Raw genomic sequence first — 19,279 nt, 5'->3', positions numbered from 1 at the left:
GATACTGCTGAGGTGGAGGAGAACCCAAAATATGGCCCTACCAGGATTTAGTTTTGTTGAGAAGAGCAAGTCATTTTGGGAACTTCATATTGCCAGATATCCCAGTCCTTTGTCATTTCATCTGTCTGGCTCAGGAGTCCTGAGGTCAGCTTTCACTACTTAATCTCATGTCCTCTGCAGGTTCCAACCACATTCAGCAACTGGCACTTCCTCTTACAGCAGTCCTCATTCATTTGCATCACATGACCACACCAGTGCAGTCTTCTTGAACACATTTGATTCCTCTTATACTCTGCTTTTCACTCAACTCTTTTGAACTATATTCTATTGTGTCTGGGGAGAATCATTTTCTTTTTGTGCCTTATAATGTAACACACTCACCGGTAAAATTTCCACTTATTTCTTATTTCTATTTTTCTAAAATTTTACCGGTGAGTGTATTAAATAATAAGGCACAAAGAGACAATGACCCTCCCCAGACACAACAGAATATAGTTCAACACACGAACTCATATAAAGAATCTTGCAAACCAAATCCAAAAACGAAATCTTTTGAAGTAATTCTTTCACGCACACTGCACATTCATCTCTTCGCATGCCTGCTTCATTTCTTTCCAGTTTTCTCAAGTCTTCTGCATTCAAAGCCCATGTCTCACTATCATGTAGCATCACAGTTCTAACACAAGCATCATACAGTCTGCCCTTCACTCTGAGAAAAAAGATCTTTCTTACTAACAGCAGTGGTTGTATCTCTCTGAACTTTTCCCATCCAGTTCTTACTCTAGCAAATATACTTTAAGAGTAGCCAGACACCTCAGCTTCGTCATGCCTTGAAGATCTTCCTGGTCTTCCACCTTTTACTGTTCTTTTCCACACAAGATGTGAGTAGCCATGCAGGTTCCTCTGCAGAAACTTGTTCTGACCCTTTCCCCCTTCTCTCAATCTCTCATACAAATTCCCTCATTCCCAAGCACAAAGCTGACCCCAGTGATCAACTGGTACTTATTCTATCAATGACACTGAAAGGATGAAGGATAAAGTCAACCTCAGCAGAATTTGAACTCAGAACATAAAGACAGACAAAATGCTGGCTAACCATTTAGTCTGACACACTAATGATTCTGTGTGCTCACCACCTTTTACTTCTAGTAAATAATCCTTGTTTAGCTTCCTCTCTTCATGCTGGCATAGTTGGACAGTTCTAGAGGACTGTGGTGTACTCCAGTGGCTGTCTCTGCATAGTTTCTACAGTTGGATGTCCTTCCTAATGCCAACCACTTTACAGAGTGCGCTGGGTGATTTCTTGTGTGGCACCGTCACTCTTGAGGTCACCTTACAACTTTCAACACTAACTGAAGAAGTAAAGAGAGAAAAAAAATGAAGTTTGGTGAGGAATGGATTTATAGTTTAGAGTAGGGGTCTCCAAACGTTTTAGACTATCGACCCCTTTCATGGAATCCTTCACCCCTCATCAACCCCCCAGGCATGTACCAGAAAATAAATAAATAATAATAATTAAGTAGGAGTGCATTTATTAACACCTTGAATAGTCCCATCAACCCCCCCCCCAGGCTTGGTATTGATCACTTTGGAGACCCCTGGTTTAAAAGATGAACAGAGTGATAAGGATGATGAGGTGGCTGGGTAGAGAGAGTTCAGAGCAAGTTTGGTGGAGGAAAGGGATTTTCACAGATCTTCCAACCCATTCTGGCATGGTAGAAAGACTGACCCACTCCATCACTGGCTCCACCTACTTGACCCACATCCTCATCACCATAGAAACCGTGTCAAAGATGAGACATGACATCAAAGTAAAATGTGACTCCCCAGCCTATTGAATCTTGTCAAAACATCCTACCTTATGCCTAAATGGAGAAAGTACACATAAAATGCTGCTCATGATGATAATGATTGATATATATATGTAAATGTATGTGTATAGATGCAGGTATATACATATGCTAACTATATTTGCAGGAGCTTAAATCTGATAATGAGAATTTTGTGATTGCCTCCACAAACAGAGATGGAATTTGTGATGACTCTACTTGGGGTAAGTAAATGATAATACTGAAATATTGTTCTTGTTTTGTTTTGTTGGTGTCATTGTTTAATGTGTATATAAATACATGACATTTTACATTTCATAGTGAGTGAAACTGTAACTGTACTCTGTTCATATTTCAAATTGTGTACCTGTAAGGTAGTCATGAGAGCAGAAGGCAACAGTTAGGATAGGCTTCAGGCTATGGAACCGCAGGAGGGAGGAAATGTCTTTAAATGCAGAAGACATGTCCTGAACGATCTGTTTAACTCTTAGAAAGACGAGAAAACAGATCTCATAAAGGTTGTAATCGTAATTTTCTGTATGTATATTATTATTAATTACTCTTTTACTGGTTTCAGTCATTTTGACTGTGGCCATGCTGGAGCACCGCCTTTAGTCGAGCAAATCGAACCCAGGACTTATTCTTTGTAAGCCTGGTACTTATTCTGTCGGTTTCTTTTGCTGAACCGCTAAGTTACGGGGACGTAAAACATTGTCAAGCAATGTTGGGGGGACAAACACACATACATATATACGATGGGCTTCTTTCAGTTTCTGTCTACCAAATCCACTTACAAGGCTTTGGTTGGCCCAAGGCTATAGTAGAAGACACTTGTTCAAGGTGCCACGCAGTGTGACTGAACCCGGAACCATGTGGTTGGTAAGCAAGCTACTTACCACACAGCTACTCCTACACCTATGTTTTTGTAAGAAATTTCAACACCCAATATCAGAATTGGCTTTAGTAACTGAACAGTGTACATAGCTGATCATTGCACACAATTTACAACAGATCATAAATGAAGCACCAACAAGAAGAGGCAATGCTTTTGATCCTGTTTTAACTGTTTCATCTGCAGAAGCCCAGAATTTTGACATAGCCGGGCACCTTGTGCTGGTGAATCTAAATATTCCACTGTATCAAGACGATCATGTAAAAAGTTTGGTGTTACAAAAGAACAAACTTTGTAGGACATGTATTACTGTCTTTAATTAAATGGAAAGATATTAAGGAAATGTGCATTCGAGTGACAGCGACTGTTTGTAAAACTGCAGACACTTTCATCCTATTTAAAGCCATGAGTAAGAAGCTGGATGACAAAACATGGTTCAGTGTTGAATGCAATATTATTTCCAGAACAACGTGACACTTCTTCTGTCCATTGAAGAAGAGCAATATTCAAGGGAACAAATGAGGATTTCTAAAAGCAAGACACAATCAGACAGAGAGTAAGGCGAAAAGAAATTCCAGTACCAGATTAAGACAACACCTAACAAGTGACTATCTCAGCAGTAAGAAGTAGTAGAGCATACTAAACTGTCTCTGGGAAAGCATCTGTGACCTTGAGTGTAATGCAACTGCATATCCGATGAAAAGAGGTAAAAGGTCACCAACTTTTGCCAAGATTTTCTTGGAAAGAGTCGTTTGCTAAACACTGGGGATCAGTCACCAGTGAGTAGCTGACCTGTTGCAATGCTGCTGGTTGTGATCTCCAACACCAAAGATATTATGAAGATAAATGCAGGACCTCACATTTGATAAAGTTTCTATCTCGTATTAAACTAGCTGAGCTGTTGTGTCTCCTGTTTGACTCCTGCTTCAAAGTTATCTTCTACACTATGAACTCATCTTCAAAAGGCATTTCTGCATCTGACCAAATCCTAAATGCAGCAGATCTCCTGACTCCTATGTTAGGAGGAGTCTTAGGCATTGACAAACCTTTTAGTGATTGGGCACAGCAGATGTTTCAGGAAAATATGCAGGAAACTACTTAGGTGGCTTTAACCCTTTCGTTACTAACCCAGCTGAAACTGCCTCTGGCTCAGTAGTACAAAAGTCTTGTTTTCATAAGTTTTGAATTAAGATCTTCCACCAAACCTTAGTCACAATTTATGTTCCAAACACTAGCTTAATTATAACTAAGTTATTTTAATGAATTCTTTGTTATATTTAAAATTAATTGAAAGAAACACCGAGCATCTCAAAATAAATACAGCAAAATAAAAATCAAATGGAAATTGTAGTTAAGACACCTGCACCGGTGGCACGTAAAAAGCACCATCCGAATGTGGCAGATGCCAACGCCACCTGACTGGCGTCCATGTTGGTGACACGTAAAAGCACCAACTGATCGTGGCCGTTTGCCAGCCTTCCCTGGTACCTGTGCCAGTGGCATGTAAAAAGCACCCACTACACTCATGGAGTGGTTGGCGTTAGGAAGGGCATCCAGCTGTAGAAACACTGCCAGATTAGACTGGAGCCTGGTGCAGCCTTCATGGCTTCCCAGACCCCGGTCGAACCGTCCAACCCATGCTAGCATGGAGAACGGACGTTAAATGATGATGATGAAAGGATTAAAGCAATGTTAATGTGAGATCCATCAGGGACGTTCTTTCATATCAACCCATTTGATTGATCACATATCAATTATTTATCGGTCCCTACAAGGCTTTGTATTTGCATCACTTCTGTTCTTAGTCTTCATAGATGATAGGATCAATGGCTGTGAAAACGAACTGTACTTCCATGCTAACGACTCCACACTGTTTGCATCTATAAGTTTAAAGAGAGAAAGCAGTGCAGTAGACTTGTAAGATAAGAACTCGCCCAAACCTTGTGTTACATTTTTGGAATTTTAAGCTTCCTATGAAAAGTAGTTTGAGATTCCACGAGTAACCGGAGGTGCACAAGAAATGGCAAACAAGTTGAACAAGGAAGATAAAACCACTTCTGAAATATGTCATGTCTGTGTTGGACAAATGCCACACTAAACTATTCGTTCAACTCCCTACAGTCCAAAAGAAAGCTCTTAGGATCATTGCAGTTGATGGAGCAGATACTGCAAACTCACTGTTGTTGCAACTGTTCTCTGCAAACTGCACTCAAACCAGAACTGAAAGCAATGCTGCTACTCTAATTGTGTGAAAGATGCTTTTTGACGAGGGCCTCTACATTGATGTCTATATATGGCATCTCAACTTCTGATTCCAATACAAGCACTTCTGCACTGAAGGATATGGCTTCTTCTATGAGCTACAAAAAGAAAATCTGCTGTTATTTAGAATTCTTAACCTAAATTTTGTAACTCACTTAATAAACAGAGAAAATGAATATTTAAAAAATTGAAGTCTAATAATAATAATAATGAAATTATTGTATACAGTGCTCAGGTGCACCACAACTTGTCAGAAAGTGCATATAAAGTACATGCAGTAATGTAGAAATGTCTGGAAAGCGAACAATGTATGAGTCAGGTACATGCTTGCGTGTGTATGGAGGGGAGAAAATCAGGTGTAGTGTTGGCGAATTTCAGGAAGCATGGAAGTTTTGAAGGATGCAGTGCTCTGACAACTAACAACTGATGCCGGCAGTTTGTTCCATTCTTCAGCAACTCTCAGCGTGAAAAAATGTTTCCTAAAGTCATGGGAGCTGTGCTGTTTTCTGACTTTGTAAACATGTCCACGGGTGTTAGACAGATGGAGTTTGAAAAGGTGCTCAGAGTTATTGTTAGTAAGATGGTTAATAATTTTATGGGTGTCTGCCAAGTCAGCTGAGTTTCAATGTGTCCATGCCCAGGGAAGTAAGGCATTCAGGATATGGCAATAGATTAATCTAGTAATTTTATAAGGATTAATAGGAGTTAAACTATTCAGGATTTTTTTTCTCTTTCTCTCTACTGTTCTATATCACATTTTTCTATTTCAATCCAGTTTTATACTAAAGCAGTTTAGGATTATAAAAATGTTGCATGGAATGAGTTTGTATTTGATTAATTCACATTTCTGTTTGTTTTAATTTTGCATTTTTTTTCCCCCCTTGTTTCTGCCATTACAGACAGCGTTGAGAAGGGGGACACTCTCTACATACTCAACACTCTTCTGCAAGAGTTGTGTGCCCCTGCACAGCAAAGGGTCAATTTCCTCCCACATTATGACACAATTGTTAAAGGTGGCATGTATGAGTATTATGCTTCGGAAGGCCAGAATCCTTTACGTGAGTAATATTTCTTACCATTTTATTCTGAACTGACTTGTCTCTAATGTAATCTTTGCCAAATAAGGCAAAAGCAATATGACCAAATGGATATGGCATTCTTTTATCAGCCCTTAGGTTTTAAATTCTAAAATTAATCTCAAAACAGAAAACTGTTGACCATTCCATGCTGGTTGGTCATTGCAGTAAAATATGGTATTTTTCATGACTGACCTGGTGATCTTATCTCTGGCTATTTTGACTCTTATGTTTCTCTGTTTGGAAATACTGAATGATCACAACTCTTCCTACAAGTCTGAATGCTTGTATCATTGCAAGAAATCAAAATTACAAATTTGATATTTTCATATTGCATAACACACACACACACACACACATTGTATAACTAAGACAATTTTTACCAAACTCATTTTGCTCAGTCAGATATCACTTTAAAGATATGTAATTTTTAAAATTCTCTACTGATAGACATTGTTCTTATATTCTTTGTCAGTTTTGCTATATGTTTAGCTATCCATGTTCATAGGTGCATATATATATCACCGTGACTGACCAGGCTATCAGATGTTGCTACACATCGCTAGTCACAATGCACTTCGCATTGTTTTAGCCTTCAAATGACGCCACCCTGCTGGTTAAGTAAGCAAGCCAACAGAAGAAAGAGTGAGAGAAAGTTGTGGTGAAAGAGTACAACAGGGTTCGCCACCACCCCCTGCCAGAGCCTCGTGGAGCTTTAGGTGTTTTTGCTCAATAAACACTCACAACGCCCGGTCTGAGAATCGAAACCGCGATCCTAAGACTGTGAGTCTACTGCCCTAACCACTGGGCCACTGCGCCTCCGCCATATATATGTATCTTACATTTATATTGCATGAAAAATGCACATCTGTGCAAGTGTCATGTTTCCAACAGAAAACTCCTTGCATGCATCAGCCTCCCACTTCATAGCTGCTATGCCCTACTACAGACACGTCCTCTGCCCCCCACCCCACCAAATCATCCTATCAGGGTCTTACTCTCATTCATCGCAGCAGCTGCGTGTTGGCAGAGGCCCCGTGGTAGACCTAACACCAGATGGCTGGAAATGATTAAGGAAGATCTCCAGAGTCTCGGCGTCATCTTGGAGGATGCAGAGGTGTTGGCACAGGACTGCCAATGACGGGGAGCACTGGTGGACCTGGTTGGCTCTACATAGGATGATGCCCCTGGGACCATTAAACTGGGATGACCCCAGCCCCATCAAGCAAGCTAACAAGCAAGTGTGAATATAAAGATAAGATGGTTAAATAAAAACAACACATTAAAAATTAAATACTGGACTGTTTATTCTTTATTGATAGAACTGCTTGCTGAAATCCCTAAATTGTTGAAAGTTTTTTTGATAATCTTTTTAATATTCTTCTTGGTTCACCGCACACAGAACAAAACCTACATGGTCTGTTGAACACACAGCATTTATGGTGTTTGTAAAATAGTTGATTGGTAAACTATGGTAGGAAATCCAATACAATCTCTTACAGATACAACAATTATAATCTTAACCGACTTTTGTCTACTTATGTCACACTTAACTATGGAACAAAGTCAAAGTCCTACTCTATTGTACATACACACACGTATTATAATTTATTTTCCAATAAATTGTTTCAAGAATTGTCATTAAAAAGGTCTCTTTTACTCATCAGTCAATTATCATCATCAGCATTATCGCGGACGTTAAATGATGATGATGATAATAATTGACTGATGAGAATTCTTGAAACAATTTATTAGAAAATAAATTATACGTGTTTGTATGTATGGCTGTATGTATGTATGTGTATATATATAATTATGCATGCACATACATATTTGTATGTGTGTATGAGATCAACTTTTTAGACTTCGGCTCATTAGAGCAGCTATCCTACTTCATTCAGTGATAGTCTAACTATATGCATTTTCTTCTGATACAAAAATAAACATGTACAACATATTGAGATTTATTAAAACATCATTTAAACACCACCATTATCATAGAATTTTTTTTTTTTTTTAGCTAAGGTTGTTAACTGCATTTGCTGGCAGAATTTTTAACACACCACGCAAAATGCTAAATGGCATTTCATCCATCTTTATGTTCTGAGTTCAAATTCCACCAGGGTCAACGTCTCTTTTCATCTTTTCAGGGTCAATAAAATAAGTACCAATTAAGTACTGGGGTCAATGTAATTAACTTAGCCCATTTCCCAAAATTGCTGGCTTTGTGCCAAAATTTGAAACCAATATATATTATTATTCCATCCAGTAATTTTATAACATAGGGACAGTGGAAAAATGAAGTGGAGCTGACTGTAGCTCTTTCTAGGATTTGTTTGCTTATCACCTTTGTGGGTGAGGTAGACCCAGGAAGATCTGGGATGAGGTGGTGAAGTACAACCTTTGAACATTGAGCCTCGCAGAGGTAATGACAAGCAACCAAGACCTTTGGAGATATACTGTGCTTGAGAAGACCTGGCAAGCCAAGTGAGATTGTAGTCGTGGCCGATGCCAGTGTTGCATAACTGTCCCGTTTAAAAGTACCCCTTCAATCATTGGACAATATGCTTTGCTTGAGAAGACCCGTTGAGTCAAGTGAAATCGTAGTTGTGGCCGATGCCTGTGCCAGTGACACATAAAAGGCATCCACTACACTATCAGAGTGGTTGGCGTTAGGAAAGACATCCATCTGTAGAAACTTTGCCAGATCAGATTGGAGCCTGGTACAGCCTCCTGGCTTGCCAGACGTCAGTCAAACCATCCAACTCATGCCAGCATGGAAAGCGGATGTTAAACGATGATGATGAAAGATAAAGCTCACAGATAACACTTTCAGTGTAAAAGAATTGACAAATGTGTAAGAATAATCAATCTTCAGAGTTGTTCTCTCCTGAGATTCTACTTTCAATGATATTTGGATGGATTTTACACCATCTCAAGAATTAATTATTTCAGTAAAAATACATTTTCATAAAAATGATGAATTTCATGGTTTTCTAAAAACTTGTAGCAACTGTTTTCAAAGTCACTGGAATTTTTAGATACTTCTAGTCTATAATAATTGTTTTGAAATGGAATTCTAAGAGGATATTATAAATCAAAAGTTTTAAAAAAAGGGTGTGGGCGTCACATAGAAAAGGCTTTTTAGTTTCATTTGTTTTTAAAAGTTTTGTATTTAATTTAGTCCTCTTCAAATTTTGAGTGTACAGTTTTTGGCAAAATGTTATTTGTAGAATTTCTGACCCCTTCAACTCATTTTTATGATAACTCGTTAGCTGAGTTTCTTTATTTTGTAAAGAAGCTGTAATAATCCTTTCTACTATAGGCACAGGGCCTGAAACTTTTGGGGAGGGGTTAAGTTGATTACATCAATCTCAGTACTCAACTGGTACTTAATTTATCGACCCTGAAAGGATAAGTCAGTATTGGCGAAATTTGAACTCTGAATGCAAGGACAGATGAATTGCCACTAAGCGTTTTACCCGGCCTGCTAACGATTCTGTCAGCTCGCTGCCTCATATACAGATGTAATAACCTAATCTGTTTTTCTTCGTTTATTAAGCTTATGCATTTGCTGAGTTGATCGACAATGCCTTAACAGCCACAGCAAATAACAATGCTGACCGTAACATCGAAATCAGATTGGTGAGTAATTAATCCTTCGATGCTTCCGTGGAATTTTATATAAAAATATATGTAAATTGTATGTGTCTCATGTGTTTTTTTTTATTTTTGTCTTTGAACAGCATTTTGATGAAGGAAATCCAAATCGAAACTGTATCTTTGTCCTTGATAACGGCAAGGGTATGACACCTCGGCAACTTAACAACTGGGCTATCTACAGACTTTCAAAATTTATAAGAAAGGATAAACGGCGGTGAGTTGAGTCACTTATATTCGAGCTGACCTTTGTAGGTCACCTCGAAACTCTGTCTTTAACTTTGATATTCATTATTCTTGATTGTTATTAGGATTTGGTTCAAGCAGATTTCAGTTTAACGAGAAATGAAATCTATTTGTGCCTTATGTAAAAATGATCAAAGTTGCCATGGTACCAAATATAGTTCTAATCTCACTAAAATCCAATTTCCAATCATTTATGTAACTTTCTATACAGCTTTAATCTCATAGAAGCTGTGTTGGTGTTCCAGTTAATTTATATACGTCAGATGGACATGTGCTCACATACACACACAGACACACACACATGACTGTGGTCATGCAGGGGCACTTCCATGGTATCCCTTTGATGATAGAGAGAGATCATCACTGCTACCCTGGTCCTTGTCAGTTGCTGCAATGTGGATTTGTTAGGGATTAGGCATTGCAGGACGTTGAAATCCTCTCCATGTATATAATGTTTTGAAGAACAGTGATCCCTTTAAAACCCAGGTGGCTACAGTACCTTATTCTCATTTAGGAGGAGGAAAGCCGAACTTTTACTAATTTTAACATCCCTATTTACAAATTGGAATGCCTGCATTGTGAGGGGATGCTGAAAAGTTCCTAGCTTTAAGGGTGTTGTGAAAGGCCTAGTTTAAGGCTCAACCTTCTGAGTTCTTTTACAGGGCTTAGAAAAACTGAAGGGCCTCTGCAATAATTGTGTGCATCTGAGAGGGGAACATGTTGAATAAAATCGTAATTAACTGATCCTCTTGTATTTTATTTTACCCAAAACGAGGAATGTTTCAGTGCGCCCTCGTACATTTCCTTTTAGCCAATATAATTACAAAACTGTCGGCCTCTCCTAAGAAGTCATCTGGGGCAAAGAATCCATCTTGTGTAATAGGGGACTTCAGGTTATGTGTTGTTCAGGATTGAGCTTGGTTGTATGAGTTGACCGTAGCTGTGAGTGTGAGTTGAACTTGTAACTTTGTAATTAGTGCAACTGTCAGTTGATTTGTGTTCCAACTGAGTGATGAAAATATTTTTGTTTTGCATGGTCCGCCTGACTGGCCCCAGTGCCAGTGGCACATAAAAAGCACCATCCGAACGTGGTTGATGCCAGTACCCCCTGACTTGCTCCTGCGCTGGTGGCATTTAAAAGCACCATCCAAATGTAGATGATGCCAGGCCCACCTGACTGGCCCTTGTGCTGGTGGCACGTAAAAAGCACCATCCGAATATGGATGATGCCAGGCCTGCCTGTCTGGCTCCCATGCTGGTGGCACATAAAAAGCGCCCACTACACTCTCAGAGTGGTTTATGTTAGGGAGGGCATCTAGCTGTAGAAACATTGCCTGATCAGATTGGAGCCTGGTGCAGCTGCTGGCTCTCCAGACCTCAGTCAAACCATCCAACCCATGCCAGAATGGAAAATGGACGTTAAAAGATGATGATGATGAAGTAATTAAGGTTTACTTAACGAAGACAGTAGGTAGGGGAGTATGCAATATGTGATCTACTTCAAACAGTGATTCCATTTTGTGTACCCAGTGGCTTGTTTTGGTGTGTGAAATTGCTCTAAAATTTAGGTGGAAATTTAAGTTTTCTGCATTATTACTCTCTCATTTTGAAGGTGAAACTTTCTTTTCATTGTCTTTGAGCAGCATTTTTAATGGTTCCTAACATTTTCTGTTACTTGTTTACTGAAATAATTTGAGATCCTTTTTTTTTTTATTTGTCTCAGTTATTTTCATGAAAGATTGACATTTCTTAGAATGTTGTGAAACCCCCAAATGAGGGCATGTTTATAGCATCTGTATTGAAAAAAAGAAAACATTTAAACATTTGAGAAATTAAGAGTTGAATGAAAAGTTTGTAGGAATTTTTCTAATTTTTGGATTAAACTGTTTATAATTAATATTAAATTGTTTGATGATGATGAGGGGGAAATTTTATACTGTGTATTACTCAGAATGGTGTCCTCATTTTAGCTGTGTACACTCCAGCCTTCTTAAAGTCCTGTAGTTCACCTAAGTGCCTTGCTTAAAATTGAACTCAGAACCTAGTGCCATTATCTTTACTATGCATCTACTTTTGGTTCTCTTTACTCTCTTTCTTTACTTATTGTTACTCCAGTCCCCTCTTCTCCTTTTCCAAATTGCCATGCATCTGTGTACTGTATACAGCAAACTCATCACTGTTATTTTGGGATCAATTAATTTTAAACAGAATTCTTAAATCTGGGGAACAAAGAGTTTATTAACTTGGATTTAAGTTAACAGCTGCCAATGCATGTACTTTATTACATTACATCTAGTGTCTTACATTAGATAGGTTTGCTTCTAGTTTAGTAACTGTATATGAGGAGGAAATGTAATATTTGGTTTCGGATATTTTGGTGGGAATTTCATTGAAGCACACACACACACACATTATATATATATGTGTGTGTGTGTGTGTGTAGTTGAAAAAAGAGTAGAGATCTATACAAATAAAATTTTTATATTATATATATATATATATATTTGGTATTGTGTGTGTGTGTGTGTATATATATATAATATTATATATGCCAGTGCTGCCTGACTGACCCTCGTGCTGATGGCACGTAAAAAGCACCCACTACACTCTTAGTGGTTGGCATTAGGAAGGCCATCCAGCTGTAGAAACCTTGCCAGATCAGATTGGAGTCTGGTGCAGCCTCCTGGCTTGCCGGTCCTCTGTCAAACCATCCAACCCATGCCAGCATGGAAAGCACACGTCAATTGATGGTGATGATGTTGAAAAGATGGAGGTGGAAATTGCACAGAAGTAAATCTAAGACATTTCAATTTAACCCATTGCCTGCTATGAGCCCCATTTGGGGATATACTAAAAACAGTCTCACTGCCCGTTGTTCCTTGTATTTAAAGTGAATTGCTTATGTACATGGCATTTGCAGAGGTGTGTTTAACAATATTTAGTCATTATTAGCTCTGGTTAATTCTAGATGATGTTTTATGTCATAAATCGCAATTTTTGAACTACAAAAATATTGACTGTTTTGAAAACCTTTTGTTTTTTTTCTTTTTGCATTTCCCACCTGTATCATTCATAAAAAAAGCTAAAATGTTTATTATTGCAATTAAACAGAAATGGATAAATATGCTTTTTTTCAGCAATCCCCATTTGAAACTTTCCGAAAAATTTATCATAATTTCCAAAATGATTCACATATGAGGAAAATTTAAATACTATCTATTATTTTAACTCCTAAGACACCTGGCAAAGCCAAAAAATATGAATAAAAAAAACTTAGTAGTTAATGGGTTAAGAAAGAATTTAATAAAATGGTTTAAAAATTATATAAAGAAAATATTACCGGTTTTGATGATGAATTTCATCTTATCAAATATCAGGCAGAAGATAAACCGTTTTTACTTCAAATTTTTATAAATTAATAAATTACTTGAACAGTCATCTCAATGAGAAAAGAGTTTGGGAGATTACTGCTCCAGTCACGGGGATGTAAACACACCAGCATCGGTTATCAAGCGATGTTGGGGGGACAAACACAGACACACAAACATATACACACATATAAATACATATATATACATATATACGATGGGCTTCTTTCAATTTCTTTCTACCAAATCCACTCACAAGACTTTGGTCGACCCAAGGCTATAGTAGAAGACACTTGCTCAAGGTGCCGCGCAGTGGGACTGAACCCTGAACCATGTGGTTGGTAGACAAGCTACTTACCACACAGCCACTCCTACACCAATCAGTCATATATGACCATCATCACTTTTACAGTCTAGTGCTTATTTTACCCTTTTTTTTTTTCTGAGATAATGGCATACAGTTCAATACAATAGTGCACACACACGTATGTGTGCATGTGTGACAAGCATCCATAATCTTAACACCCAAGTGAGGTAACATGTACAAGCTTTCACTAATTGTTTTGGATGTCTCTAAACATAAACACCCTCTTGGAACTTCCCATCTTTCACTCACTAATCTAGAACTTTGTCTGATATTTTGTCACTTTATTCCTATCAAATGTTTGAATTTTGTTTCCACATAACAAGATGTTACTCAATTTCAAAATACCCAACGTTATTTTTTGTTGGATACCCTGGTAAATTAGTCATCCTCTCAATAAACACTTTTGCATAGAACTGGCTTCAGCACAGTCTCTGTCAGCTAAATTTGATTCACAAGACATTGCTCAGCCCAGAACAGTGCTAGAAGACACAGGCCCAGCGTACAGTGGGATAAAACCTTATGGGCTACTTGGTTCCAAAGCATGCACAGGTACGCCTATATATATATATATATATATATATATATATATATATATATATTATATATATATATATATATAAAAAAAATTATAATTTATGGTATCTAAGAGATATCTCCTTGCTGGAAATAGCAGCCAAAACTTGACTCTAAAACCACTGGTATTTCCAACGTTGAGGTATCTCTTAGATACCCTAAATTATAATTTTAATAATAATTATTACCTTTGAAGGGTTTTATTCCCATGCTGGCCACCTGATAAGATTGATAATTAAATTAACGATCTTATCCTTATTTATATATATATATAGATAGATATAGGTATATCTGTGTATAATGAACAGGTTTTAGTACACTCTCAAAATTACAGAAAATGTTGATCTTTGGGTTTAAATAGAACTACTTTTTGTTATTTCCTTTCCGCTTTTCACAATAACTTTTTCAGACGATAGTTGTAGTTATTTTCAGTTAATAAAATTTAAGAATTAAATAACTTGTGTTTGAGTCTATGTTTAATTGAGAGGGCAAATCTTCCCCCAAGAGGAATTTTACTCATATATATTGCTTAGTTTCCTCATTCAATGCTATATTTTTCTTTTCTTTTTTATTTATTTTGTTTCAGTTTATATTTCATTTTTCTTTTATTTTTAGCAGAAATTCAGTTGATCGAGATGATAACAGTGCAGTAAGATATGAACCACCGAGGTCTTTAAACAGTGACATATCCTATTTTGGAGTTGGTGGCAAACAGGCTATCTTTTATATAGGAAATGCTACTAAAGTCAGTTTGATTGTTATTCCTCTTACCTAAATGCTTTTTATTTAATGAAACCATGAGATATACATAAATATATACTGCCTACTTATCTGATGATTTTGTTCCTATTTTAATTCATATCTGCAAAATAGATTCATTATGTTAACTAATTTGCTTTACCCTCTGCTCTGTTACTATCCATCGTTTAAGTTAGGCCCTTCCCGAATTATATAACCGCATTTGATGTTGTACAAGCCCAGTCAGTACTAGTGAATTAGGCGTGGTACTAACTGTAGGGATTTTTGATAAAAATGTTTGGAAACACCTCATTGATCCAACACAACTCCTAAATCACAACTGTGAAAATGAACGAGATACTCAACCACTGCGCATTAACATCTGCTATTTTGTGTGTGGAGTGCAGTGAGTTAAAATCTAGGCTGTAGACATCCCATGTTAAATGAGTTGGCTGGTATTTAGTTGAAGTGAACAAACTGGGTTGATTAGTCTAAAACAGATATAACTCAAAAAATTGTTATGGCTATTCTGCTCCACAAAAATGTTTAGCTTCACTGCTTTCTTATAAAATTCAGTAATTAATATGAGGCTTTCCTGACCAATTCATCCCTTATTTAGTGTACATTGACTAGTATTATTATAGCAATTTAAATAACAATATTTTTTATAGAAAATCTTTAAACTTCCAAATAAACTCATTTAAAGGATTGATTTTTATTATTTGTAATTTGAGTAATGCAATACAAATGATGCTGATGTGTTAATTTGTGTGTGTGTGTTTGTATATATACATGCACATATGAGGTTTGATCAAAAATTATTGGGATTGTTGCTATGGTAACAGCTAAAGTACACAGATTGAAGCCGCTTAGTACGGATTGACCCTGAACTCTGTCTCACATGCACACTGAGATATAACATTCTCACCCACTTCTGTTGTTTACTGCAGAACTTGAAAGTAAAGCGTGTAGAGTGAGGTTGTCTCAAAAAGAAGGTTGGGTTTCAACTGCACAAGATCTCTTTGACTGTTTCGAGGAAGATCAAAGATTGTTTTGAAAATGGTTATAACAGGTGTTGAATTGTGGGTCTATGGCTATGACCCTGAAACCCAAGGCTCAGTTTTTGTAGTGGAAGGGCCCAACAAGATTTCAAGGTGTCATGGAAATCCAAAAGAATGCAGTTAGGCAGCTGATTACTATCCAAAAACAAGGAGTTCCAGGAATGCTTCCCATCAATGGAATGATGCTGGATAAAGTGTGTGGCTTCAGAAAGGGACCACTTTGAATACCAATGTGATGGGTGTTGTAATTTTCTTTTTATAGCACCAATCTCAATACCATTTTTGATCAGTCCTCATACACACACACACACAAACACAATTTGAAAAGACATATTTCGGACATAAACAACAGCATCATTTATAGAGAATACATTGACAAGTCTTTAAATGCATGTAATTTAAAGTCTTTTTTTTCTTTTTTTAAACAATTTCCCGTTTGTTTATTTTAATCATGTCTATTTTTCCAGATGATAACTCGACCAGCTGGTTCAAAAGATATTCATGAACTAACTATATCAAAAGATGATTTTGAAAAGAAAGAGAAAAATAACGAGTCTATTTACAGTGGTTTCATTAGAAACAGAAAAGTAAGTTCTTTCTCATTTAATCTTTTATCTTTTGCTTGTTTCAGTCATTAGACTGCAGCCATGCTGGGGCACTGCCTTGAAAAAGTTTTAGTCAAATCGATTCCAATATTTATTTTTTTGTTAAGTAGTCCAACACACACACATGATAGGCTTCTTTCAGTTTCCGTATACCAAATCCATTCACAAAGCTTTGGTCAGCCCAAGGCTATAATAAAAGACACTTGCACAACATGTCACGCAGTGAGACTGAACCCAGAACCATGTGGTTGGCAAGCAAGCAAGCTACTTTATTTCATAAATATTTGCCATGAAGGCAGCTACTTACCACACAGCCGCTCCTGTCTAAGTTCCTTGGCTGCTGAAGATATGTTTGGGCACTTGTCGTGCTGGTGACGCTTATTGTGGCAGAAACATCCCTCTCCGAGTGTTCTCTTATCTCCTAACAGTCAGCTTCTCTTTTCCCTAATACTATGTCAGTTTCGGAGAATTGTTGATTCTTGAGATTATCTCCTCTTCTTATGTGGAGCAAGTCTCTACAGCCTACTGATAATTATGGCACATCCTTTAGAAACGGAGATAATTTTACGAATCAAGAATTTATATTGTATGGTATTTGATATACTTGCAATTGTTTGTGTGTGTGCGTGCGTATGCGCCTGCACAAACGTGTGACTACATGTGTGATAGAATTGGTTAGCTTGAGAGAAACAGGTTATATTACTCGGGGACACCATCTACAAAAACAACAGTAGTTAAGTAAGTGTTAACAGTTTAAGTGGCAGGATCATTAAAAGTTAACTCGAAACAATTATGGGAAAATTTGTAGTCGGGGGAAACTGGTTGATATCAATTAGAAATAATTCTCTGGTGTAATTAATTAATTACAAGCTTCTGGCCACCCAGCCACGCTTGTGACTGATAAGGCTGATGAGAGGTTGCTTTTCTGCGGAGAAAGACCTTCATTGCCAGCAGAGTTGGTAGCTCCCTAAATTTTCTTATCCTGGCTACAATGCTTTCTGAACAGTCACTACTCTTACTGATTATGTCACATAAGTAACAGAACCCATTGACTACGTCCAGTGACCCAACCGAGCATTTGGGAAAATCTATTTCCAGTGTGCTCTTCTGTTCTCTCTCAGTTATCGGGGCCACTCTAAGACCTTTCGCCTTGCAAGTCCTTATTTGTGCTGGTGCCATGATAAAAGCACCCAGCACACACTGTAAAGTTGTTGGTGTTGGGATGGGCATCTCGTTATAGGATCCCAAACATGCTAACACATCATCATCATCATCATCATCATCGTTTAACATCCACTTTCCATGCTAGCATGGGTTGGACGATTTGACTGAGGACTGGCGAACCAGATGGCTGCACCAGGCTCCAGTCTGATCTGGCAGTGTTTCTACAGCTGGATGCCCTTCCTAATGCCAACCACTCTGAGAGTGTAGTGGGTGCTTTTACGTGCCACCAGCACAAGGGCCAGTCATGCGGTACTGGCAACGGCCACGCTCAAATGGTGCTTTTTATGTGCCACCTGCACAGGAGCCAGTCCAGTGGCACTGGCAACGACCCCGCTTGGATGTTAAATGGTGGTGGTCATGGTGGCTAGCACTGCCATGTCTTGTTCAAACATAATTGGAAGTAGAAAGGGAATTGCATAAAATATCTTTTTTTTTTTTTTTTTTATTATTCATGTCAACATGTAAAAACGTCTAATGATAATAATGAAGGTATTAACAAATTTCATCCTAGAATTTACAACTGGATGTTAGGAAGGGCATCCAGCTGTAGAAACACTGCCAGATCTGACTGGCCTGGTGCAGCCTTCGGGCTTGCCAGACCCCAGTTGAACTGTCCAACCCATGCTAGCATGGAAAGCGGACGTTAAACGATGATGATGATGTCCTTCCTAACACCAACCACATTACAGAGTGGACTTGGTGCTTTTTACATGGCACCAGTGCTGGTGCCACATAAAAAAGCTCCCAATCCACTCTGTAATGCGGTTGGTGTTGGGAAGGGCATCCAGCTGTAAAAACCACACCAAAACAGTGAAGCTTGATGCAATCCTCTGGCTTACCAGCTCCTGTCAAACTGTCCAACTCTTGGAAAATGGACGTTAAATGATGATAAATAAAGAGGGTTAAAATAATTTATTAGACATAAAAAATAAAGACTAGTTAGACCATTCAGTCTTCCAAGTCAGTCGTCCGAGAGAAACTGACATATTTGCAAGAAAAGAAAATAGCTTTTGTCTTCACTGCAAAGCCTATTCTAATGTGTTGTATGCTTTATAGCTGTTTATTGCATTTCAAACAAAGGTGTGCTTTTATTCAATGACAACCAGCAAACTTTTCTCCTAAACACAATTTAACCTTTTAGTGTTCAGATTACTCTGTTAAATGTAATACTTTTTCACTCAAATTGTTTTGAATTAATCATGCATTATCTTATAGCTTTGAGGTTTCAATGATGTGATTGTTTGTTTTTAGAATATCAATGTAGGTTAGGTGTGAGAGGCTAGATATCGCCCATTTGAATGTAAAGCAAGTAGAATATCTGGGCCAGATATGGCCGGTTTAAACACTAAAGGGTTAAGTATCCATATTTTCACTGCCT

The 19,279-nt window shown here is 37.8% G+C and overlaps 1 protein-coding gene across 3 annotated transcripts in view; it reads left to right on the top strand.

Moving 5' to 3' along the window:
• Positions 1–19,279, top strand: part of LOC115209208 (structural maintenance of chromosomes flexible hinge domain-containing protein 1) — a 101,371-nt gene that overhangs the window by 12,930 nt on the left and 69,162 nt on the right. The window contains exons 2-7 of one of the 3 annotated variants that reach the window (XM_029777461.2): positions 1,978–2,053; positions 5,883–6,041; positions 9,622–9,704; positions 9,806–9,936; positions 14,892–15,018; positions 16,540–16,659. In XM_029777461.2, coding sequence (XP_029633321.1) covers positions 1,978–2,053; positions 5,883–6,041; positions 9,622–9,704; positions 9,806–9,936; positions 14,892–15,018; positions 16,540–16,659 — 696 coding nt within the window. Of the gene's footprint in view, positions 1–1,977; positions 2,054–5,882; positions 6,042–9,621; positions 9,705–9,804; positions 9,937–14,888; positions 15,019–16,539; positions 16,660–19,279 lie in introns of those variants that run through there. The other 2 variants (XM_029777459.2, XM_036500832.1) reach the window with 2 other exon arrangements.

This window comes from Octopus sinensis, linkage group LG3, assembly GCF_006345805.1.
Source record: "Octopus sinensis linkage group LG3, ASM634580v1, whole genome shotgun sequence".
Taxonomy (NCBI): Eukaryota; Metazoa; Mollusca; class Cephalopoda; order Octopoda; family Octopodidae; genus Octopus; species Octopus sinensis.
This window is presented reverse-complemented; position numbering and strand designations above follow the sequence as displayed.